Raw genomic sequence first — 26108 nt, forward strand, 5'->3', positions numbered from 1 at the left:
GCACTTAGACATATACTGCTTCACAGTGCTTTACAGCCTTCTCTAAGCGGTTTTACAGAGTCAGCATACTGCCCCCAACAACCTGGGTCCTCCTTTTACCCACCTTGGAAGGATGGAAGGCTGAGTCAACCTTGAGCCTGGTGAGATTTGAACTGCCAAATTGCAGTCAGCTGGCAGTCAGCAGAAGTAGCCTGCAGTACTGCACTCTAACCACTGCACCACCGTGGCTCATAATAGACAGTCCTAAACCATGAAATTCCAGAAGAGGGGAAACCTATTGTCCCTCCAGATGTTGCTATATTAAAACTCTCAACATTCCCAGCCCACATATGCAATATTTAAAAGCATGTTTAGCAACCTCCGGAGCCTCAGCTACATGGCTTCAGCTAATGCTACATGACCAAACTGGCAATATAGCCTTATCTAAACCTGGGATTCTAGAGCACAGCCTTAGGCATAGAAATAACAGGAACCTCAAAATGGATTTTAGTTCTCCATTTCTAAATTGCAACGAGACCGATCAGACAACAAGGAGAGGCTAGTCTTTTCCCTTGAATCAATTTTATAGAAGGAATCATTTACTAATTTGAAAAGAAAGTTTCGAGCCTGGGATTGAAGACTGTGCAAAGAAAGATGTTTCCAGGCTAGGAAAAAAAAAGGCTCATGTCATAGTACATTTATAAAAATACAGATGTCACTTATTTTTTTATTTCCATTAGAACATCAGTTATTGATAACAGATGTTAGACTCTTCTGAGCAGCTTCTCAATTGTTCCATCCACACGATGGTAAAATACCATATGGACACTTAATACATTGAAAGTAGTTTAGTCACATCACAATTCCAGAAGGGATCATCACTTTAATACAAAAGAAAGAGCCAAGTGAGCAAAGGGGACAGTAATATCAAGGTATGTGGATTCTTAAAATATACTCATTTCACACTTGGAAAACTCCGGAACCAAAAGATGAAAAGCTACACAAACATTCATTGAAATATTGCTAATATTTTCAACAAAACACTGTTTTAATAAAACCCAGGCAATAAAGAACATATATGGTTACCTGGGCAGAATTCTCTCTGATGTACACACATTCTATTTATCTCAGCGGACATGTGTGCAAATGTGCATTAAAGTAATCCTTACAGTTTATTATGCATGAGAAATATAAAGCATTAAATGGAAGCTAAACAGCCACTGCAGGAAATTTAGGAAGGCTTTAGGTTAGCAGGTGTCACTTGACTAAAATAATCTTGTGACTTTCCTTGCCTTTTACTAGCGTGGTCAAAAACGCCAGCTGCCTAGCTAACAAACTGAAGGTGAATCTTACAGCTACATATGCAATAATTATTGTAGCCATATTTAAAAGATTTTGTGCTGAGCTTCTCTTTTTTCTTATCAAAGCCACAGTTACCCTTCTGCTACTAATGAAGAAAACTGTGGGCCCCTTCAGAAGGAGTATGGGCCATTATTGGGGATCTTGCCACAGGATTCCTATAAACCAACGTCTGTGGATTATTCTGACATAGAGGGTCCTTTGCTTAAACATTCATGAATCACTAAAAATGCATTCAGTATATAGTCAGATCACCATATAATTAATAAAGTTACTTTTCTATGAAAGTGAAAGGATTTCATTAGGCTTAAATCTAGTTTATAGCATAGTATCAGAATGTAGTACTAGAATTTGATAAAGTAAAATTATCGGCTAAATTGTTGTTTTAAGGGCATATTATATAAATGTGCCAACTAATTTTTAATCTTCTCTTTGGCTCACAACTACACTGAATTACCAATAAACATTATTTAGAACTTTGTTAATTATATAAATAGGCTACAATACAAATGGAAGAAAATACAAGACAACTCTTTAGCATGGTAAATTCTTTGCATATAAAGAAGCAAATAGCTCATATAGCTAGAACTGAACAATTATTTTGCTGGAAAACTATTACATGTAATTCCTTTCCCACCCCCACCCCATTTAACAGTAATGTACACAATCTACACAAGTGAGTTTCTAAAAAATACATCAATATTATAATCTATTACAACAACTCAGCTACTACTATCCCCTGATATGACAGCTAAAGGGGTATACATACAGCTAAACTACTTATTTGGATTTGCTTTCCTCTTTCTTTTTCATATATTAGAGAAGCATCAATAAATAATGTTTAAATAACATTCACCATTTACCATCGTTCCTAAGAATCTACATTTTAAAAACGTTTTCTTCCCCAGCATTACCTGGGAGCTTTATCACCTGTAAACTGGTTGTCGTGTTACTTACTTCTTGATAGAAAATACTTAGAAAGAACAGGCCTCTTACACTCCAGTCTGAAAAAATGCGACAATCTAACATGCTGGGTAAATTTATACTGATTTCAGTGGGACTTAAAAATATATCATACGGGGTTTGGCTATGTCCATTCAAATTAATACAGAGTAAAGATATGGACTCCGGTATTACGGCTGATGATATTTCAGTAAAATCAGTAGGATCAATGCCTCAGTACTATACCTGAAATGGGAATGTTGGTCTATCATCTAGTGAATCTAGTGAAACCCCTTTGGTATTAATAGAGCTTCAGAAGATCAGTCCGTGATACCTGGAACACCTGGAATGCTTACTATTGTTTATTTATATATTTTCTTTATATACATATAAAGTGTATGTTGTGTGTTTCGTTAAAATATGTCTACACACACCATACACCATCACACTGTACATATAGTGCAGATTTCTTAGTTATCTTAACATAATTTGCTTTCGGGCAAACTAGAATGATCAGGCCTAACTAGCTGAATGATACATTTCAAAATAATAGGTTTATCCTTTGGTGAAATAATAAATCAGTTCCTATATACTTTTCAATAATCTATGGAAGCGGGCACTATTGTTTTTAAAGAGAGGGTATCAGAAGAATCGATCATCTTAAAATGTATTCTACAGAACTGGTTAAAAAACAGCCAGTGCTGGAAAAGAGCGCTCAAGAGAAAAACCATGGTTCAAGTCATGTGGATTACAGATCTTGCCCCAATCGTTCTATTTCTTCAATCAAGAAGTCAATATCTGACTTGGAGGCTGCAGGATTTGAGATCACCATTCTGAAGAAGTTGACTTTTTCTCCCTGAGGCTGATATCCGACCATGGTGGTACCTGTTTCCATCATCAGAGCTTTGATCTTGGGTGCCACCTTGAGATTCAAACAAGAAAGAAAAGAGGTTTGGAATTCAGATCTCCCTTTGAGGGAGAAGACTAGCACATCAGCAAGGAAGCACGGCCTGATGTAGAGAAAATACAGAATGGACGAAGAAGGTATCAGTACGTCTGATGGGCAGTCTTTCAGTGTTCTCCTGAAGTTCTGGTATTTGCAAGGCCAACAGAATGGGAGAGCACCAAGATATGGAAGACAGCACTGACGGCACTTTGTTGCTTTTATTTTTAATATTTCCATAGAATATAACCAAGTTACGAAGCTACACAAAACAATATGACCATGTACTTCCATGCACTTATTTCCTTTCCTGACAAAAATCAATATGAATTGTGGTCATGGAGGACCTCACGCCCAAACATTGAGATAGGGTAAAATATTTTAGTACTTGGGGCAGAAAATTCACCTAGCAGATTTGGTGTGAGTAAAAGGACATAAATAAATAAAATCAGCACTTTGCTGGTTTTTAATGGTTCTGACAAAAGTCTTGGCTATGAAATTAAGAAAATCGATTCAGGGCAAAATAAGCAGAACCTCATCCCTAATACAGATGAGCTAGAGCAGTAATACCCAACCTTTTTTATGCCGCGGCCCGGTACCGGCATCAGCTGGGCGCCGCGCCCGGTACCGGCATCAACTGGGCGCCGCCATCTTTTTGATGAAAAAGTGCTTCGGTGACCTCACCGGAAGCACTTTTTCATCAAAAAGATGGCGGCGCCAGGCTCGGTGAGCTTTTCCGGGTAGAAAGCCATTTCTACCGGAAAAGCTCACGAAGCGCTAGCGCCGCCATCTTTTTGATGAAAAGTGCTTCCGGTGAGCTTTCTACCGGAAAAGCTCACCGGAAGCACTTTTTCATCAAAAAGATGGCGGCGCCAGCAACCAGCGACCCGGTAGGACTTCTTCCACGGACCGGTACCGGTCCGCGGACCGGTGGTTGGGGACCCCTGAGCTAGAGTGATTATTGGTTTGTAATTCAATTGGATAATAACAGATCTTACTTTGTAATATCCCTTCTGTTGCTTATTACTAAACAATAATGCAATTCTCTGTCTCATACAAGAGACTCATTTTAAAAGAAACAAGAGGCTCTTCATTGAGCATGTGAATTTCACACTCATCTCGTCAACACACTCATAATTCCTTGGATACGCCTACGTAGTAGATCTACAATACTTAATGCTTTCTACACAGAGTTCCCTGGAAGAGAGTTTGAAGCATTCAGAGCACATGGACAATGTATTGCTTTTTGAACTGCAGTCGGCTTATTTCAGGGTAGTTCAAAAAGCCTACATCACTTAAGGCAGTGGGGGCTAACCTTTTTTGGGCTCCTGTGCTGATAATTGTGTGTGTTTGCATGCGCACACTTGCATGCCAGCACCCAGACAGCAATGGGGTGGGGTCTCCCCACGCCCCCTGAGCATACATGTGCACCCCTCTATGCACTGCGCAACTCGGTGCATGCACGTGTGACCCCCGCGCTGTGCAACTCTGCGCATGCATCTCCCATGCCCCCCTGCCCCCCACACATGTGTACTAGATATCCAACAATCAGCTGTTTCAAAGGTGTAAGTGGAAAGAGATAGCTGAGGCGGTTTCTAGTCAAGATTTGTAAATCAACAAAGAAAACCAAGCCAATAGCACTGGGAGTTTTCAAAAGGGCAGAATTAGGAGGGGAAAAGAGAGATAGTTGTCACCCTGTCATTCCTTCGATATACTCCAGACAAATAAGCGATACCATGAGTATACAAGGTTATAGTAAGAAATTCTTGTATGTTTGAAAGCGGTTCTCCCTTCCCTTGCCTTCATTTTCTAAAGAACTAGAGAAGGTCCCTTTTGAGATGCTTCTTTCTGTGGGCTGATATATCTCTCTAGTCTCCTTCTCCGGGGGTGGGATTCAAATTTTTTAACAACCGGTTCTGTGGGTGTGGCTTAGTTGGTGGATGTGGCTTGGTGGTCATGTGACTGGCTGGGTGTGGCCAACTCAACATCACTCACATTGAGGCACACATCTCCTCGCCTGTCCTCTCATGACTGTAGGGATGCTGCAACAGTCGTAAGTGTGAAAAATGATAATGTCACTTTGTTCAGTGCCATTGTAACTTTGAATGGTCACTCCACACAAGCAAAGTACCAGCAAAGGAGGGGAAAAAACTCCAGAGAAGTTCCTGAGACAGGAAGTCTAGTCCTGCCAGGAATGTAATAAGGGTTAACGGAGAGGCAGTTTCTGTAAGCAACACCAGAATGTTTCCTTCCTGCCTTTCTTACAGGATTAGGCCAGTAATTTCTTCTAACAACCGGTTCTCCAAACTGCTTAGAATGTTAACAACTGGTTCTAGTGAATAGGTGAGAACCTGTAGAATCCCACCCCTGTCCTTCTCTCTGAGAAGGAGAAGGAGGCACAAGGCCTTGCCTCTGAATTGCTCAACTCATTTCCATTGGAGCCTTTCAATCTTTTTGTTTTCTTAGATACTGTAAAGGTCTTAGTTTATATATTCTGTTTTTTAAGCAATTATTTCATTTTCTTAACATTGTTTATCATTGTAATGTACATTGACTCAGAAATTTTTTTTGTAAGTGTTTTACAAATTATAATTAAAAAAAAATTACCCTATGTAGTTTTTCTCTTCTTTCTTCAGAGTCTGGCATCCCTCTGAGACTTGGCGGAATGTACCAGAAACAAACGTTTGTGTGTTCAGGCTATATATCATAAAATGAAATAAGCAAAGATTTTTAAAAATCACAAAGGCAGTTCATGAATATAATCATCAAGAGGATTAATTTTCCTTGCTTATAAAGTTACTTTGTTTGCCATGCCTCCTGATTTTGTCCTTCAAAGTTTAAAAGAATGGAGCAAAATGGAAGTGAATGTGCCCTAAAGCACTTAGAACATCACTGACAGACAGGCAATTTGCACAGGAACAAATAGAGATATTTTCCAATTCATCACCACTGTCTTTACCTTTTTCTCCAGATTATTCTCATAATAAAAAATTCATGGGAAATATAAACAGTCCACTTGGAACGCCACCTTTGGATTGACAATTCTGTTCATGCCTGACCATAACCTTAAGACAGGGATCTCAAAATCCTGCAGAGGCTCAATCAAGCAGAAAGCCATTTCAGCTAGGATTCAAACCATTGAACAGCATGTTTTCCTTTACTTAAATAACAAATAATAAGCAGGCCACTAGAGTGGAACAAAATACATTTCAAGGCTTTAGTGATAACACCTTTTTCTAAGGGTTATGAATCAATTGAATTTCAGCATTATGTGCCTCAGTGGCTTCAATTGATTTCATATTCTTCACCTGTCTACCAGAGATTAAAAAGATAAAATCACAGTAACAGGGCTGGATGGAAATTTTTTGTATTGCAAAAATGTATAATTGAATTAAAAGTATTTTACGGTCTACAACTTACCTCTCCTTCAAAAACCATCTCAAACTCTTGCCTGTTTTTAATTTTATTATAGAGGTATTCTGACAATTCAAGACATTTGTTGATTTGACTTTCAAATCCCACTGTACCCTATTTTGAAAAAAGGGGGAAAACAAATAATTCAATCTCATACTCTTTCTGCATCCTCTAAATAGTTTGGCGAGTAAATCTTGGAAATTTGGAGTCCAACTATATATTTCTTTTGTTAACCAAAGCTGAACAGCAATGAAATATGGAATATTTGTAAATGCTGTATGTATGGAACAACTTCATTTTAATCTTTTAGAGTTGTCCATACTTTGGCCTTTGTGTGAACAAAGTACCATTTTGCTACTCATTAAAACATCTTTTTTAGGCTTTTGCATGAGCCCCCATCCCCCACTCCCCAAAAAGAGATATGGCTAGTAAAATAGAATAAGTAATTATACACAAAATATAGGCAGAATAAGAATTATGGTCCAAATTTCATGAATTTTTTTGCTTAGATATTAATTTCATGAATTGTTTTGCTTAGATATTAATTTCTTCTTCCCCCCAAGCTTTTTCACCTGGGAGATTTCAATATTTAAATCAACAATATGCTTAGGTTTATAGGAATTTAAAGCTGTGTTGAACAGGTGGGAATTGACTTCTGGTTAAGCTTCTATAGAAATGTTCTGCATTTTGCTGATGATTTACCTTAGCTTTCCACATCAACCAGAATTTGAATATATCCACATGGCGTCCACATTGTATTGCTTTGTCTCCAGTGTCATAGGTGATATCATATTGCTTATCTTGTTGAAACAGATATCCGGCACACATCTGGTTGCAACCTTGAAGTACACCCTGTTATAAAAAAGCATGCCTGTTGAACATATACGAAGCAAGAGATAAATGCAGTGCTGCATGCATTAAACATTACTGCGTATGTGTCTGCTTAAGCTTTTAAAATTGCTAAATCCTCTTATTTTTCTGAATCAGTAGAAAGTCCCAGAGACAACACATTCCATCCTGCAGCCCCATTTTTTTCTCTCTGCTTTTTGTAGCAGAAGAGATCCTGATTCCAATCAATCCCAGAGGACCTCACAGCACAAAAAATCCAGTTGGGAAACACAGATGTCAATTATCTATATGATATTTTACTTAGACTCCAAAGTCTGCCGTATAGTACTGAGAACATATCAATGGCCCCTTATATTCACATGTGTGGTAAGGGAGCATTTCTTGGTCAAATGCTAAAGACCCAACAGCTAAGAATGAACACTAGAGGAACAACACTCATCTTTTCAGAATCATTGTGGTTAACTATGCTACCCTCAAGGTTGTGGGCACAAACATCTACCACCAAGAACCTTAATTCCACTCCTGTAATTGACACTCAGGAGTGTCCCAACAGGAAAGGATTTGTTGCAGCTCATATATGGTAGATTAAAGGAAATAGAGGGAGTGAGCATTTAATTAATGAAGCAAACCTTTTCCCGAAGAAGAATGGCAGAACATTGCAGTAGGACTCCCATCATCTTGTGTGGATTCCATGTGACAGAATTGGCTCTGCAAAACAAAGGAACGTGTTTAGAAGCTATTCACTAACATCAGGTAGGAGCAATCTGGCACCAGTGATTTCAGGGTAACCTGCACATCCACAATGGAGGTTATACCATAACTAAAATATGTCAAGTGGATTAATTAAAAATCAATAACGCCATAATTAATGTATTTTATAAGGTTGGATAACTATCGGCCTCCTGAGGAGATCAAACAGAAAACATAACGAAATTAATGAATCCTACTTTATTGTAAGACTACAGTTTGAAAGCATGTAAATATGAGTAGCAATAGCAATAGCACTTAGATTTATATACCACTTCACAGTGCTTTACAGCCCTCTCTAAGTGGTTTATAGAGTCAGCATATTGCCTCCAACAATCTGGGTCCTCATTTTAACAACCTCAGGAGAATGGAACGCTGAGTCAACCTTGAGCCTGGTGAGACTCGAACTGCCAAACTGCTGGCAGTCTGAAGTAGCCTGCAGTACTGCATTCTGACCACTGTGCCACCAAGGAGTAGATATATAGATACCACTTTGGTGGGAGGGTAACAGCATTCTGTGTGCTGACACATGGCCACAAAAGTGTCTTGGGACAAAAGTGTTTTGGGACCACAAAAGTGTCTCTCTCAGCCAAGAAACGGAGATGAGCACCGCGCCCTGGAGTCGGACACAACTGGACAGGGAAACCTTTATTTTTACCTTACAACATGGGTGTCAAACTCGATCGCGTCACGGGCTGGATCTTAACTTTTTTTGCCTTTGTGGAACCAGGGTGGACGTGGCCTGTGTGTGACATATCCCGTCCACGGGCAGCCTTACAATAACAAAATCTTGCAAGTCTAAAAGGACAAATCTCCCGTTGTCTCTTTTTAATGTCTGATAAGTTAGGGTGGGTTTTTTCTAAGTTTCCTTTTTTGCCTGTTGTCCAGCTGCAGTCTTCCCCCTTTTATCTGATCATTCCCTAGGCAGCATCTCTTCCCCTCCTTTCCCGGGGTCATTTGTAATGGTTGCAGCATCCTGTAACCTTACGATGGCCATTTGAGGTCTTCCTAGCTGGCTTCCAACAAGCAAAGTCAATGGGGAAGCTAGCAGTCAAAGTTGCAAGTTGTTGTCACGTGATGTTTCACTTAACAATTGCAGCAAAAAGGGTTATGAAACCAGGTGCTCACTTGATGACCACCCTGCCTAATGACAAATGTATCGATCCTTATTGTGGAGTAACTATACGAATAAGGTAAAATATTTCATTCTTTCAGGTAGCCTTAGACCTTCTTTGGGATTATCTGACGACACTTCTATTGATTTTGGAAGAGCTAAGAAGAATGAATATAGATAGTTGATATAAAGGGGTTTTCCCCCAAGATTCAGCTGGAGGACTTACAGAATAAAAAGATGATTCCTTAGGTTTTGAAGAGGGAACTGTTGTGGATGCATTTCTAAATATGGATATATTGTTTGCAAGAGATTCTGGGTGAAAATATAAGAACTGAAAATCCAGGAAATAACACATGTGCCGACACTGTATTTTATAAGAATCTCTCTTAGGTATTTCTTAATAGTATAAGGCTTAAACATCCCTTTGATCAGCTGGTACTTTGAGGAAATGAAAATTGGCCAGACTGCTATTAGAATTGTGTCCATAAGAGGGCTCTCTCAACAATTAAATTAGTGCCTCAGCTTACCAGCGGAAAACTGACAGTAATTAATCGGCATTCATTATACCATCAGCTTATCATTATTGTCCCTTAAATAGCAAAATTAATCCTAAAAGAACAGCTGCCCTGAATATATTTTCCATTCTTTGGGCAGCTTGTCATATTGCTTCCCCCACAAAATAAAACTGTTTCAAGGCTCTGCCACTTTATATGCAATCATATGTTCATTTGTCAACATTTTGGTCTTCGTACTGCAGCAACTTAGCACGAGGTAGGTCCCCAAATAATTCTAGTTAACTATGATCCAGTCCGCAGGTTGAAGACATTTTTGCAGCCCATTTTTCTTAGATATGTTTATCCCGTTCAAATCATGGTTCACATATGCCAGTGAACACAATATTCATAATTACCATAGATTTTGCAAAAGAGAGGTTGCTGAATTACAACCAGCACTGAGAGGACGGCGGAGGAGGGGGAAGGCTGGGAGTTGTAATTCAAGTCCAACAACATCTGGGAAATCTCTTCCATTCTTGTTGGGGGTTGGGGGAAGAGAATGCTTATGTTGATATATTTATAAAAAGTCTTTTTTTTTTCCCTGCAGAATTTAAAATTATGTACCTTTCTATACCATTCAGCTTGTGACGATGCTTTCTAGACATAAGTAACCCACCTCCCCAGGCAGCCTGGAAAAGAGGAGAAAAATTGGTAAGCTTCAGGAATTGAATTGGGAACTTGAAATATTTTTAAAGATACTTAATTTCAGCAGAAAACTCACTGTCATAATTCTCCCTAAAGAAGGAAACGTGGACCTATTTTCCACAATCTTAGTCATGCAATAACTTGCAGAGCAATGCAATCATTTATTTGCATTATAATGCTCTAACCCAGGGGTCTTTAAACTTGACAGCTTTAAGACTTGTGGACTTCAACTCCCAGAATTCCTCCTTCAGTCATGTTAGCTCAGGAATTCTGACAGTTGAAGTCCACAAGTCTTAAACTTGCCAAATTTGCTCTAACCAACAGATCCCTACTCAAAAGTCTAGCTCATTGGCTGAATTCACATGACATATCTGATTTATGGTAAATGATGTGCATGATGATCCTGCAGGCCATCTAATTCAACATAGTTTCCCTAGCTTAGTCATACTGGTTGGTTAACTGCCTTAGATATCATTTTTGCAGTGATTGGTAGGTTTTTGTTTTAATTTTCCGCTTTGTTTTTTAAAATTGTTGTTTTAATGTGGTATAATAAATAGAAAGCTTAGCCTCGTGTCAACTGCCCTGTTTAAGCATGACCCCCCCACCCCCACCCAATGGGTTAAAAGAAAAGAAAAACTGGGATAATCTGACTGGCGTTGACTTATTTGCAGAGCTGTTGTAGTCTGTCATCTCTGTCTAGAAGCTGACAGGGGAGTTTAAGTTGCTGAGTAGTTAACACTGGATAATTTGGACATGATCCTATCTTGAAATGATTGGGACATAACTTTGCACAATACAACCGATTTTGCTAAGAACGTCATGCAAGCATAGCGATTGTGTTTAATGGGCTTTATTTCCATGTAAAATGGATTGGGATTATGCAGCCCTGGTTACTTACATCCACATGGAGCCAAAGATTATACTTATCACAGATGTCTGCTATCTCTGGAATAGGATCAAAGGCTCCATAAACGGTTGTACCAGCAGTTGCAGTCACATAAAGGGGAATGTATCCCTGTAAAGAAAAACAGAGAAGAAGCTCTATTGTGAAATACATTTTTTTTTCAATTGAGATTCACACTAACTTAAAGTACAACTGATCCCAAGTTCTTTTTAATTGATGCATGTTTTTTCTTTGACTTTTCCCAAGACTAAAACAGGTTATCAAAAAATATCTAATAATTAATCGTCAATTGTAAAGGCAGCAATGCTCTGGAAACACATTGAATAACCGCAAGTATTTTCAGAGAATACACATTATCATCCTTTTACCAGGACGCAAGATCTTTCTGCATTTGCTGCAAATTAAAAAACAACAACAAAGTATTGGTACTTAACCTGAGTCTCTTGGCTCCCTAGCTTCTTTTATATCTCTCCACCATTTTAGTGTAAGAATATGAAAACTAAACATAGCCATTTTAAGGCTACATAAGATGGGAAAAAGTGCATTGGTGGGGAAGGAATCAACTGAAAAAAATAGATGGGTTGAATTAAAAAATTGGAGGTGGGGATTTACTCAGGATGACACTGCTTTACTCTTACCACATTAGATAGTCCTCAGCTTACAACCAATCATTTAGTGACTGTTCGAAGTTACAACAGCATTGAAAAAAGTGACATGACTGTTTTTCACTCTTATGACCATTGCAGCACCCCCAAGGTCACATGGACAAAATTTGGGTACTTGGGTACCATCATGTATTTATGATCACTTGCACTGATCACCATTTATAATATTTCCAGTTGAATTCCGATAAGCAAAGTCGATGATGAGGATGAGGATGATGAGGATGATATTTATTTGCTTCTCATCTCATTTCAAAGAAATTCTGGGTGACTTACAAAAGTCAATGGGAGAAGCCAAATTCATTTAACAACTATAGTGATTTGCTTCAAAACTTTGGCAAAAAAAGGATGCAAAATGGGGCAAAACTCACTTAACAATGCCTTGCTTAGCGACGGAAAGTTGGGACTCAGTTGTGGTCCTAAATAGAGGACTTCCTGTAAACATCTTGTTTCCTGCACAATCCAGAATATCTAAACGCGACCTTCAGTCAAATCTGTGCACTCATGATGTAAGGGATGTTGTACTTCTACCAACCTAGCAGTCATACAGTACTTGGTTTCACATCATGTTGTATTGAAGACTCTGGGCTTGAGATAGTTCAAGAGTACCTCAAAAGGTTTCCAGCAGGAGATGAGTGAGCCCTGACCACGTTTTTGACACTCTTGAAGTAAATTGTAACCTTAAGAGTATGAGATGTATAGTAAATATACTGCTCCTTTTTTACACCAAAATTGTGATAAATCTTAATGGAAGTGAGAACTTATAAGAAGTTGGTCTCATGAATCTCACTGCGAGACAATTGTAATAATGATACACTTGGCAAAGAGAAAATAATCACATGAGTCCATTCAAAGAGGAATGAAATATACAAAGGAAGGGACATTACTATGAGAATTCTTGTCTTAGTTTACCAGTATTTTTATAGGGTGAATTGGCTAAAAAACAATTATACGTTCTAATCTTCAATTGTACGTAATAAAATTTCAAGAACCCCACAAGAACTTTGCTGAAGGATCAGGATAATTTTTTCTAGAATTTGACTTATAACATGGAATAAGTTCCCTATGGAAATTCACATGTGGAAAATGGAGAGGACCATTTATGCTGCTTAGTGTCTATGGAGATTGTCAATCATCCAGGTCAGGATTGTCCAAAAGATGCTTTTTCCAAAAGGCAGCTGGACTTTCTTATTTTCTTTTCCTTTGCAAACATTTAACTTCTCATCCAAGTAGCTTCTTCAGTTCCAACTTATGCTGCTGAGCCTAACCTGCCTTGAATATGATGGATGAAGAATGCAAGCTGATATACATTCATGTAGAAGTAAGTGCTACTGTGTCCAAATTGTAAATATATTCTAAATAAAAGAAAAAAAATTAAGTAGATCTTTTCCTCTTTTTTTTTTAAAAAAAATACCTTTTGTTTGGCATCCAGGATTTTGGCTTCTAGATCAGCAGGTATTATTTTGCCCCTGCAACCAAAGTGAAATGTGAAAGCCAAATCTGACATACGAGAAAGAAGAACGAAAAAAGGACTAAACAGAAATGAAACAAGCCACAACAGCAGGGCATTCACTGATGCTGTTATTATGTCCTTAGCATTGTTCCAACCTGAACATAAACACAAAGACACCCAGGTAAAGATGTACAAATATCTCACCTTTCATTGCACTTTATTAAAATCACATTTTCAGTACCAAATCCAAGCGCAGCTCCAGCTTTCTTTATTGAATAGTGACTCTGAAACAACAATCAATAGATAATTAATGTCAAATTGCTATGATTGCCTTTGAATTCCAAAATGTTAAGGAGAAAGAAGGGAATGATAGACTCTCCAGAATAGGGCTGATGACAAAAATCACAATATCCAGTCATTACAATCATGTTAATTGAAATTATTGAACTCACATGTTCTGAGGTAAAAAGTACCAGTTTAGGCACTGCAGACATGCCTTTGGTTTTGACTTCTGGAAAGTATTTATAGCGGGCAGCCATGATGCTATACATATTGGATATAGCGCCACCTATAATGAGAGGAACCAACAATAGAGTATTAGGAACATGAAAATAAGAAGTCTGATACAGTTCTATGACAAATGTATAAACGGTATTTGTGAACTATGTTGCAAATGTAGCCAAAAAAGCATCAATATCCAATGAACCAATAGATAAAAGTTAATGATAATCACCTCTGTTTTAAATAAGGCTAACTCTCCAGTTTTATGAATATTACCTTTTCTTAAGGTAATATTTGCAAAAACTTCAAATTCAATCACATTCCTCAGGAAGTGGTGAACAAGATGTGATTTCCTGCAATCTCTGCTTAAATATTGAGACCCAGAAATTCTATTGGGCCCAACTGTTTTGTGTTATTTTGAATATTGTCATGGTTACATGCAAACAAGAACATTTTTACATTTCTATTAAAAGACAAGTATATTAAGGTTTTAGTTAATATGGTATTTTGACTATCAAGAAAGGTTAGGAAAGTTAACTTTGCTAATGTTGAAGACTACAATAATTAAAATACACAATACTAAAAGCATAGAAAATCAGTCACCATATATCAGTATATATAACGTTAGCCTCTTTTAATATAAGTAAGAAGATTAAAAACCTAAAAGTTATGCAAGTTATAAAATAAGAGAATGTCCTTTGCTTGGCCTCTGAAGGAAAATAATTTAGAGACTGAAAGCCAAAAGTCAAAAAGAGTCTAGTAGCACCTTTGCAGAATAACCAAGTTGAATTAAAAAGCATTAGCTTTTCAGAGTTACTGTACTGAGTTACATACAATAGGTCTAAGAGCATACAGACTATCTGCTTATGCTCAGTTGGTGACTGGGCTTTGCAGCATTACTGATGACCTAGGTGCTAGAGACAACTTGTTAAGAATGGAGTGCCTGGAAACCCTGCATGGACTTTTTGCTGAAATTAGAAAAAAATGAATATGTGATTTATGGGTTAGAAGATTATAAAGGGTAGCTTATGAAAGAAGGAAATTATGATGTAACCTTAGACAAAGAAGGTAAAATATTTATGCAACCACTGTCAAAAAGATTGGAAGACCCTTTTTAATGATCATTTCTTTTTCTATTTTCTTTCTTATTCCCTATCCTTTTCATTTTCTTTCTTTTCTAATATTTGCTTTGGTTTTATTTTGTTAAACATTTATTCAATATTTTTTTTTAATGGAATGAAACCTACCAGGTGAGAATATTCCATCGCCATCTTTATTGGTCCATCCAATAATCTCTCTCATTTTTCGAAGTGTTATTTGTTCCATGAGTACAAAAACAGGTGCAATTTCATAGGTAAACCTGTGTGTAAAAAACATAAATAAATACAGGTAGTCTTTGACTTAAAACAGTTCACTTAGTGACCATTCAAAGTTACAACGGCACGTAAAAAAAGTCACTTGTGACTATTTTTCACACTTATGACCGTTGTAGCAATCCCACGGTCATGTGATCAAAATTCAAATGCTTGGCAACTGGCTCATATTTAAGAGAGCTGCAGTGTCCCAGGAGTCATATGATCCCATTTTGCAACCTTTAGACAAGCAAAGTCAATGAGGAAACCAGATTCACTTAATAACTGTATTACTAAATTAACAACTGCAGTGATTCACTTAACAACTGTGGCAATAAAGTTTGCAAAATGGAGCAAAGTTAACTTAACAAATGTCTCACTTAGCAACATCAATTTTGGACTCAGTTGTGGTCATAAATTGAGGACCACCTGTAAATATTTTTACTTGGCAAAATGCTGGTTTTCTATTTCTCAAACATAATTATCCAACAGAGAGAGTTATGAAAACAGTATCCTAACATCATCAGAAAGCTACTGAGAAAGAAAATTAGAAACACTAAACTTGAGCTTTAAAAAAGTCATTTTTATAGGAATGTATTTGGTTTTCTCCAAAGAGAGCTAATTATAAATGCCACACTATCAATACCTTTCAGCAGTAATTTAAAAGGTCGATATTCTAACTACTAATTACAGATAACAAAAGGGTAATTCACTGTTTTGTCCATTTAGTACAAAACATAGCCATAGCATATCGTTTAATACAGTATATCGTATATTTCCCCCATGTACCAAAATTCCCACATAAAGCCATTTCGTTCTCTTTGAGGATCAAGGACAGGCTAAAGAACATTGCATACATTGTTCATACATTGCATACAATGTTCATACATACAACATTGCATACAATGTTCATACATTGCAATGTCCTACCTGTCAATGAATACTTCAGCTTCAACCATAACAACACAAGAGCACACAATAGATACAAACTCAAAGTTAACCGCACCAAACTTGATTGCAGGAAATACGACTTCAGCAATAGAGTGGTCAATGTCTGGAATACTCTACCCGACTCTGTAGTTTCTTCCCCAAACCCCAAAAACTTTAACCTTAGACTGTCTACTATTGACCTCACCCCTTTCCTAAGAGGTCTGTAAGGGGCGTGCATAAGCGCACCAACGTGCCTACCGTCCCTGTCCTATTGTTTCTCTTATTCTTCTTTTATTTTTCTTATATGTACCCATTTCATGTATTCACAACTATGTATACACTTATACTTATTATCTTGTAAACAATTGGCAAATCAAATAAATAAATAAATAAGAAGAACCACTCTGGGTATGGAGTAGAAAGTTTTCCTTCATTAAGGTTGCAGCAGAAGACTATTACGTCTCATTTAAACTGTACTGGAAATAAACCAAAGAGAAACTAATTGCCGTAATATAATTCTTCCATTCTATTGGGTAACAAAGATTGCAATGAGCCCTGTCAGCTATTACAGCAAGACAGTAAATGGTTATGCCTCAACAATTAAAATAGTATGCAACTTTGGGAGGAGCTGCCAAACTTCAATGCTCATAACACTGGCAGAGACCATTTAAGCCTATGCTTATACTTGCAGCCAGAACATAAACAACCACACTTCCAAAGATGATGCGCATGAACCTATGGATATAACTCGTTTTGAATGTACACCAACAGGGGAATCTATGACCAATCACAACTTTCTGGGCAAATGATTTGATAGGACTCCTATGAAATATAGAACATTGTGCATTCCTACGGTATTAACACATTGGATTTACTTTAATGTTCAATAATGAATCAATTAATGACCTTGGCGTACCACAAAGCGAGCAACAATTGCAATAATAAAGCAATAAAAGGAACACAGTGCTGTGACACAGTCTATGATTTAAAAAGTCAGCAGTTGTAAGTACGCAACATAACATGAAAAGGTAGACTGAAGGATGCCGAACAAATCCTGCTGAAACTCCAGCAAGGTGGCCCTCCTGATACTGCAACCTCCAAAGGAAGGACAGGATTTATTCTGTGTTGAGCATCTATCTTAAGTGACACAATGTTAGGACAGATATGAGGCCTTGGAAATCAAAGCTGGAAATCCTGCATATTTCGTATTTCATTCAACAATACCTGGCACATTTTCTATTCTCTAGTCTTGGCGTTTCATTTACTTAGGGATCATTCCCGCCCACCCCTTGGATGGTTTTTCTTTTTTTCTGTTTCTTTTTCCATTCTCCATGGTTACTGTGGAAGCAGTGGCAACCATTTTAAATTTCCCACAAAGCTCAGCAAAATGTTTGCTAGTACCAAAGAAAAAAGAAAAAAAAAGAGGTCATGTTCAGTGACTGGGTTGGTTCAGCTTCCATTCTGCAGAAGTGGAAGGGAGGAAATAACAGCCATCAAAAAGAGATCAATATAAGAACCCTCCTCCTTCTTGGAGGGGGGGGGGGCACAGAAGTTCCTTTCACTAGCAGTGACAAGGAAATGCATTTGATTGTTGCTCCGGGTTGTTTCTCAAGCCCATCTCAACCATTGCATTGCTTAGAGATGTTCCCAGGGAGGGAAAGAGGTGGGTAGAATGCAGTTGCCACTAACAGCTGCCATTTTAATTTTTATTCCTTGTGTGACAGTGAAATGGATGGGGCTGGCCTTAGAGGGCAGATGCTGCAAGCAGTAATGGCAGCCCACAAAGCTGTCAGTGGAAAGAGTGGCATACTCCACACAAACAAATATGGGACCTCTGAACTTGCCGGCTATGGAAGAAATGGTGGGGAGTGGGGGGGCTTGTTCCACTTTTATGTTGAGCATGCCCTGATTTTCCCCCCCGGCCATATGCTGGAATTATGTAATGTTTATCTGGGAAGAAAACAGTAGCCACAAGAACAGTCTGTTAATGTGCGTTCTGTTGCTGCTGTCACTGCAGGCAACAGGGAATAAGAATGAAAAACAGGACCACAAAGGGAGAAAGGCTCTCCAAAGGGAACCAAGCGCTGAATGGCCTTTTCACAAAGAAATGAAGCTTCCAGCAAAAAAGCAAATTAAACTTATCAAGGGAACCAACATCGTTTCAAAGAACAGACATGGCCGCTCTATTATATATGCTCAGAGTATCGTCTTTCTTTCTTTCTTTCTTTCTTTCTTTCTTTCTTTCTTTCTTTCTTTCTTTCTTTCTTTCTTTCTTTCTTTCTTTCTTTCTTTCTTCTTTCTTTCTTTCAATTAAACTTTATTAATTCTTTTACGTTTTAAAAGAAAAAAAATAACCACAACAGTACTGTAACATTCGTATTATACATCTCTATCTCTTGTGCGTTATACATTTATATACATTATTATACGATTATATACATTTATCTGTCATTTACTTCTTTTAACTTTCATTATTTTCTATTTGTCTAATTTCCAGCCAATCATACCACATATCCCAAATTTTATAATGTTCTGACTCTTCTTTGTCCTTTAGTTCTAGGGTCAATTTGTCCCTTTTGGCACATTCCAATATTTTTTGAATTATCAATTTGTCAGGGGGGATGTTCTTATGTTTCCAACACTGTGTATAAGATAATCTAGCCGCCGTTAATATTTGTAATGCAATGTACTTAATCTTTTTATCGTGTTTCTTTTTAAATATCCCTAGCATAAATAATTCCGGTTCAAATTCTACTTGTTCTTTGACAATTTCTTGTATCCATCGCCTCATTTTGGTCCAATATCTTTGCGCTTCTGGGCAAGACTACCACATATGATAGAAAGTACCATGTCTCTTTTTACACTTCCAACATGCCGAATTCATGTTGGGATACATTTTTGCTAATCTGTTTGGAGGTAGGTGCCATCTGTAAAACATTTTATATATACTTTCTTTGTAGGCTGCAGATCTCATTAATTTATAATTCCTATTTCAGATTTTTTCCCATTCTACTAAATCTATGTTGTGTCCTATATTTTTGGCCCAAGCTATTATGCAACCTTTTACAATTTCTTCTTCTAACTCAACTTCTAATAAATATTTATAAATTTTTTGCAATATTTTTCTCATCGAGGCCTGTAAGGATTTTATCCAAATATTGTAGTTCTGTATAAATCCCGTATTCTTCTATATACTTTTTGTGTCTATTCTGTAATTGGAGATATGGCCATCAGTCTATTGATATTCCTTGTTGTTTAAGTTTTTGATTTGATTTTAATTTTCCCTGTTTGTCTAAAACATCTTTATATTTTGCCATTTTACGTAAATCTAGATTATTGGGATGTATCATCGCTTCCATTGTGGATAGCCATATCGGAATTTTCATATAGCGTCTCTTTCTAATTTTGTTCCAATTTTGTATCAAGGAATCTCTAATCAAATGCCTATGAAAGTAAGTTTTTTTTTTGTTTCTTTTCCCCATAAGAAGGCATGCCACCCTTTTTGTAAATCATGGCCCTCCGGTCTTAATATCCTTTTGTTACTTAAATTAAACCATTCTTTGGTCCAGATTAGGGCCGCTGCTTTATAATAAAGCTCCCAGTCTGGAAGTCCAAAGCTGCCTCCGCTTCTGCTATCCTGTAGCGTGTCGTATTTCTAAAGGGCCATGGTAACTTATTTAATAATCGGCTGGTTCTTGAAATGCCCTTCTGTGACCAGAAGCCTTTTTTCTCTGTGCAAAAGATCATGGAGATTTGCCTACAATGCATTCAAGGAATAAATGAAGAATTAACAGAAAAGCACAAAATGGCAAGTTATTGTATCTTAGAAGGATACCTTGCCAATATTATGTACGTTTACATTTTGCTAAAGTGCACAAACACGTTGTCTGCTTAAGTGCTACAATACACAGTATCCACCTTCAGGTAGGTAAATAATTGTGGGTAGGAACTAATGCCTGGGGGAACCTGAGGTAGGAGTAGGAATTTACAAGTACAGGTAGCCCTCAACTTACAACAGTTTGCTTAGTGACCGTTCAAAGTTACAACAGCACTGAAAAAAGTGACAGATGACCTTTTTTCACACTTACGACCACTGCGGTATCCCCATGGTCACGTGATTTACATTCAGATGCCTGACAACTGGTTCATATTTATGACGGTTGCAATGTCCTGGGGTCATGTCCCCTTTTGTGACCTTCTGACAAGCAAAGTCAATGGGGAAGCCAGATTCATTTAACAACTGTGTTGCTAATTTAACAGCTGCAGAGATTCACTTAACAACCGGGGCAAGAAAAATCCTAACATGGGACAAAACTCACTTAACAAATGTCTCACTTAGCAACATAAATTCTGGGCTCCATTGTGGTCGTAAGTCGAGGACTGCCTGTAATAAAATAGGCACTGCAATGCAATGTTAGTAATTGTGTTATAAGGTCACATATAAGCACGGAACTAGCAGTGCATGTTAGAGAAGGCATAGTGCATGAGGAATTTCTTTCCTATTCTGTGCCATACCCCACCATACTACTGTCGGATGCTTAGATGTGCTATGCCTGTGATGGCAAACCTATGCCATGCGTGCCGGAAGTGGCACACAGAGCCATTTCCCCCGGCACGCAAGAGCTTGCCCGGAAGAGCCCCACTGCACATGTGTGTGCGCCGCCGCTGCCCGACAGCTGATACTGATGGGTATCTGGCATACATGTGCGGGGAGGAGGGGGGGCACGGGACACACACGCACATGCGCAGAGATGTGTGGTGCACGGAGGGATTGTGCGCGCACTAGCAATCTTCCAAAAGAGCTCTAACCCTATCTAGAATTATACCACGGGAGTAATGACAGAAAGTGGGTTGGGTGATGCAGCAGGAATGGCCACGATGCAGCACTGCAAACCCCACCAAATGTCTGTCAGCTGCTCAGCTGGACCATTTTTACACCTCCTGGAGCAATTTTTGATAGGCCTATAAAGTCACCAGTTTAGATATTTATGGGAAGTTAGCAGGCTTCATCCCTCCATAAGGAGAGTGACTGGTGATGTTTTCTTCTCTCCTGGTGGAATTTACTGGAAGGAAAAAGAAAAATTCCTTTCCTCCACGTGTCTGTTTGCAGTGAAGAAGGATGGTACCATTTGCTGACAGCATAGCTTTGGCCCAGTAGGAATTGGCAATGAAAACAAGAAATGTCATGTTAATTCAGTTTTCTAGTCGGGCAGCGGTGGGCAAATAATCTTTAACTTGGTCATGTGGAGGAGCCTTAAACAAAAATCTTTAATGATGGTCTAAATTGTTGGATTGTGATAAGGGCACTCAAGTTCTAGTTTACTCTCAACCATGGAAGCTTTCTGGGAACACTTCCTTTCGTCCCGTTAATCTGTCTTGGAGTGCCATACTATACAGGATTGGACTGTTGTTGTGGGGAAAAATTAGGAGTGCTATGTATACCACCTTGAGCTCCTGAATGAAAAACAAGTAATAAATCTAATAAATAATTAGACATACATTTCACTGGAGAATAATGATAAAAATACTCCATCATCTCACTGAATTCCATGGAATATAAATTTTAATGGTCTGGACTGGGTACTTTGATCATTTTGTCTAGGAGCATAAATCAATTTAATTAAAAATAGATCCCTTTGCTGCTTTGAATAGTAGCATTGAATGGAAAAATGAAAGGCACAAGAAATCATGTACAGGCTATTGTACACTAAAGCAAATGAGGAAGCTTTGTCAGGTCAAATATCTTGCAGAATTCAACAGAAGAATATATATGGCAATTCACCAAGCTATCATTGGCTCAATAGAACCTCCTTAGTGGACAATTAGATATTTCCTTTTCCTTTTCAGTTTGCAAGTGAAATGTCTCCATCTTATACCACACAGTAACACACAGCTTTTCTGTCTCGAGGCATTCTCAACCACTTATGAATGTAGCCATCATAGCATGCAATGACATACGGAGATAAAACACATAGAACAAGATGCTAAATTCACTTTTGAATGGGATGAATGCAGCTCTACCATTTTTTCTAAAGGTCTTGGAGATCAGTGCGGAGTTCCCATCTCACATTATTCTGCATCATGTTCACAGAGAACAGGAGAGGGGCTTTTATATCAACACCCCCCCCCCAATTTCAATGATTAACCAGGTATTTCATATTTATTTATCATATTAATAAACAGCATTTGTGAGAAAAGTCATACTAACTACAAGTGCCTTCCACCAGCTTGATTCCTGTTCCTATTTATACTTTTTTAATGCTTCCAGCATGGGAGTTGTTTTTCCATTTTGCATCTGACAAGTTTCTTCTGTGACCACAGGCAGGCACTTCAAACCAAATCTTGAAAGCTTGGCCCTGGTTTTAATTAACCTGATTTCAAGGTCAGTGGCTGCTGTGCTCCTTGGCAGCAGATCCGTCAGCTATGCCTAATGAGACTGAGAAGGAGCAGGATCCAATCCTTTCTAGAAAAAAATTGCTGACCTCTGCTTTTTTGGTGCTTTGGCTGTTTCTCCTTTCCTCTCACATGCAGATCCATAAACCTTCCCCTAAACACCAGAGGACAGCATAACCCCAGAGCTGCCTTAATGTTTCCAATATTTCCTAGCTACATTAATCTGTAACATTAATTTTACATTAACCTGTAAAAATAATTCCCCAACACTGTTCAACTATTTACAAAGCCTGCACTACTATTACTGTTAATCTTCTCATCACTCCTTATCACCCATCCCCTCCCACTTGTGACTGTAACTTTGTCGCTTGTATCCTTACAATTTATATTGACTGTTTCCTAGTATGATTTGATTGCTTATTGTACCCTATTATTCAGTGCCTTGACGAATGTATCTTTTCTTTTATGTACACTGTGAGAGCATTTGCACCAAAACAAATTCCTTGTGTGTCCAATCACACTTGGCCAGTAAAGTATTCTATTCTATTCTATTCTGTTCTGTTCTGTTCTGTTCTGTTCTATTCTATTCTATTCTATTCTATTCTATTCTATTCTATTCTATTCTATTCTATTCTATTCTATTCTATTCTATTCTATTCTATTCTATTTCTATTTCTATTTCTATTCTGTTCTATTCTATTCTATTCTATTCTATTCTATTCTATTCTATTCTATTCTATTCTATTCACTGCTAAATGTCTATAGAGATTCTCAGTCATCCAGGTCATGGTTGTCCCGTAGATGCTTTTTCAAGAGGCAACTGGACTTTCTGTTTTTTCTTTAAAGAAAAAAAGATCAAAGAAAAATTAGAAAGTCCAGTTGCCTCTTTACAAAGCACCTTTGGGATAACCTGTAATTAATTTATCTAATTTATCTTCATTATCTTTCTGTCACTCAGAGAAGAGTGAAAGGACTCAGGTGAAAGCAAAGGAAGAGAGCTATGGGAACCACCAGTTTCCCTGTCCTCTTGCTTTTATCTTTTGTAAAATTCACATAGACATAAGTCTGAAGGTTTACTGCATGTTTAAAAAGTTTAGAATGCTGCATTTAGGAGCAACGAGGCTCAGCGATAGTCTCTTTAACTGGGGCTTTCCTGAAGTGCAGGTATACAACTCAACTTTGCCCACAATCCCCTCAGATATGAATCTGATTTCTGGGTATCAAAGAAAAAGCAAGGCTGGGCTTACATGTTTGTATTAGCTGTAGAGGTCAGCCATTCCCCAGCCAAGCCAATGATATCGAGCCCTGTAGAAAGCTGGTTGAAAAAGCGAGGATGACCTAGGGGGGAAAAAAAAGACAGCTGCTTAAATATCATAGCTATCGGTTCATCCATGTTTATATCCATTATAGAGAAAATAGAGAAAGGATAGAAGGGAAGCAATGCTATACATTTGTCAGCGATGTTGTTGAGCAGGGGTGTCTAACTCAATCCCTTTGTGGGCCTTATCAGGATTTTGTTTTCCGGGGTGGGCATGGCCTGGTCATTGCAGCTGACTGGGTGGGCATGGCCGGAATGGGCCAGGTTCCTTGCCAACTCCAGGATGGTCCCATGGGACAACTCTGGGCCTATAACAGGCTGGATGAGGCCTATGGGACGCATCTTTGACTTGTTTGTTGTAGAGGAATTGTGATTTCAGAAGGCATTCCTTAACTTTATGAATAGGAAAAAAATACAGTAGTTCTCGACTTACAACCATTCATTTAGCATCAGTTCAAAATTACAACAGCCCTGAAAAAAGTGAGTTACAATTAATCCTTGCACTTAACCATTGTAGGTTCCCCATGGTCATGTGATGAAAATACAGGTGCTTGGCAAATGGCCTGAATTTACTACAATTGCAGTATCCCAGGGCTGTGGGATTGTCATTTGTGACCTTCTCAGCTGGCTTCAACAATCAAAGTCAATGGAGGAAGCTGGATTCACTTAACAATGTGTGGTTCACTTAACAACTGCAGTGATCCACTTAATTGTGGCAAAAGTTGTAAAATTGGATGCGACTCATTTAATAACCGCCTTGCTTAGCAATAGAAATTCTGGTCCTAATTTACATTCCTGTATTGTTTCAGGGATTTACCAGCAAGTCCAGTTGCCTGTTGGAAAAGAAAAAGCACCTTTGGGTGTTTCAGTGATTGCTTTGATAGTGATTTGCCCATTAAAGACATAACCCAACCTACATTTCCCTTGCCTGCTGCTAACACTAATCTTCCTCTCTGTCATTTGTAGATGCCAGGACTGCCCTTAGCAGGGAATAGAAAAGAACATTTCCTTCCTTCCTTCCTTCCTTCCTTCCTTCCTTCCTTCCTTCCTTCCTTCCTTCCTTCCTTCCTTCCTTCCTACCTTCCCTCCTTCCTTCCCTCCCTTCCTATCTTTCAACATCCTACTTTGAAAACAAAACACAATCCATTCAAACTTAATCATAATTATCTTCCCTTGAAACTAATGTGGAGAAGGAAGTCAAACTCAGATGTATGAAGAAATATCTGTTGTTGGTATATGTGCCAGGACAATTACATTAAAACATGTTAACATTATTGAAGACTTCATCCCTATATGCATATCTACTAGCAGTGAGCACTTTGGAATGTAGTGAGACTTCATTCTGAAATAAATTATAGATTGCTTTGTAAATGTGAAATAAGCATAAAATTTATTTTAAAGCATTTATGGGTTTTAACGATTAATATGGAATAATATCTCATTATTTTAAATGAAAGAAACATAGGGTCAACATTAGAAAACAGATTTAACTTGCAGCAGGAACTAGCTTTGGAGAAAGACAGTAGATCCTTTTCTCCTGAAAGCTGTGGAGCCATTTACCTATATCTTTCACTTTCATGCTTTCTGTTGTTTTATAGACTGAACAATCTTTTCCAATCTGGTGTTGGCCAGATTCTAGACCTCAACTCAACCTAGTCAAAATATCATGCTGGTTGGGGATTATGGAAGTTAGTCCAACACCTCTGAAAAACACCAGATTAAGTAAGGCTGATTCTTTGTACATGATCTTTGTAGGCAAACTAATTAACTCACATAATTTGTAGGCAAAAAGCAAGCATATTTTGCCACTGTTTATATATTCATCTGTTAATTTCTAAATTCCAAGGCAGTAACGGTGCTAGGAGTGGCATATACTGATATAGCTTTAGTAGCATCCTACACTATATATGCCCTTTTAAGCTACTATCCTTAGTATGAAATGTTTGGTGAGTAGCTTAGTTGTAGAGAATCAGGACATGCTTTAGAAGAATAAATAAACACTTCTCTCTTATGACATCTCATATTCACATTTATCATGCCAAATTCTGA

The 26108-nt window shown here is 38.0% G+C and overlaps 1 protein-coding gene across 2 annotated transcripts in view; it reads right to left on the reverse strand.

Annotated features, from left to right (window-relative positions):
* Window positions 1-1253: 1253 nt before the first annotated feature.
* Window positions 1254-26108, reverse strand: part of GAD1 (glutamate decarboxylase 1) — a 57338-nt gene continuing 32483 nt past the window's right edge. For both annotated transcript variants that reach the window (XM_026677748.2, XM_087949737.1), the window contains exons 6-17: window positions 23989-24079; window positions 15314-15426; window positions 14018-14133; window positions 13770-13849; window positions 13527-13581; window positions 11445-11561; window positions 10466-10530; window positions 8116-8194; window positions 7340-7489; window positions 6644-6751; window positions 5831-5920; window positions 1254-3202 (exon numbers count right to left, since the gene is read on the reverse strand). In XM_026677748.2, coding sequence (XP_026533533.1) covers window positions 3029-3202; window positions 5831-5920; window positions 6644-6751; window positions 7340-7489; window positions 8116-8194; window positions 10466-10530; window positions 11445-11561; window positions 13527-13581; window positions 13770-13849; window positions 14018-14133; window positions 15314-15426; window positions 23989-24079 — 1238 coding nt within the window. In that variant the 3' untranslated portion in view covers window positions 1254-3028. The remainder of the gene's footprint in view (window positions 3203-5830; window positions 5921-6643; window positions 6752-7339; window positions 7490-8115; window positions 8195-10465; window positions 10531-11444; window positions 11562-13526; window positions 13582-13769; window positions 13850-14017; window positions 14134-15313; window positions 15427-23988; window positions 24080-26108) is intronic.

Source organism: Notechis scutatus, chromosome 1 (assembly GCF_049901735.1).
Source record: "Notechis scutatus isolate UNSWTSFEM ecotype Mainland chromosome 1, rNotScu1.2, whole genome shotgun sequence".
Lineage (NCBI taxonomy): Eukaryota > Metazoa > Chordata > Lepidosauria > Squamata > Elapidae > Notechis > Notechis scutatus.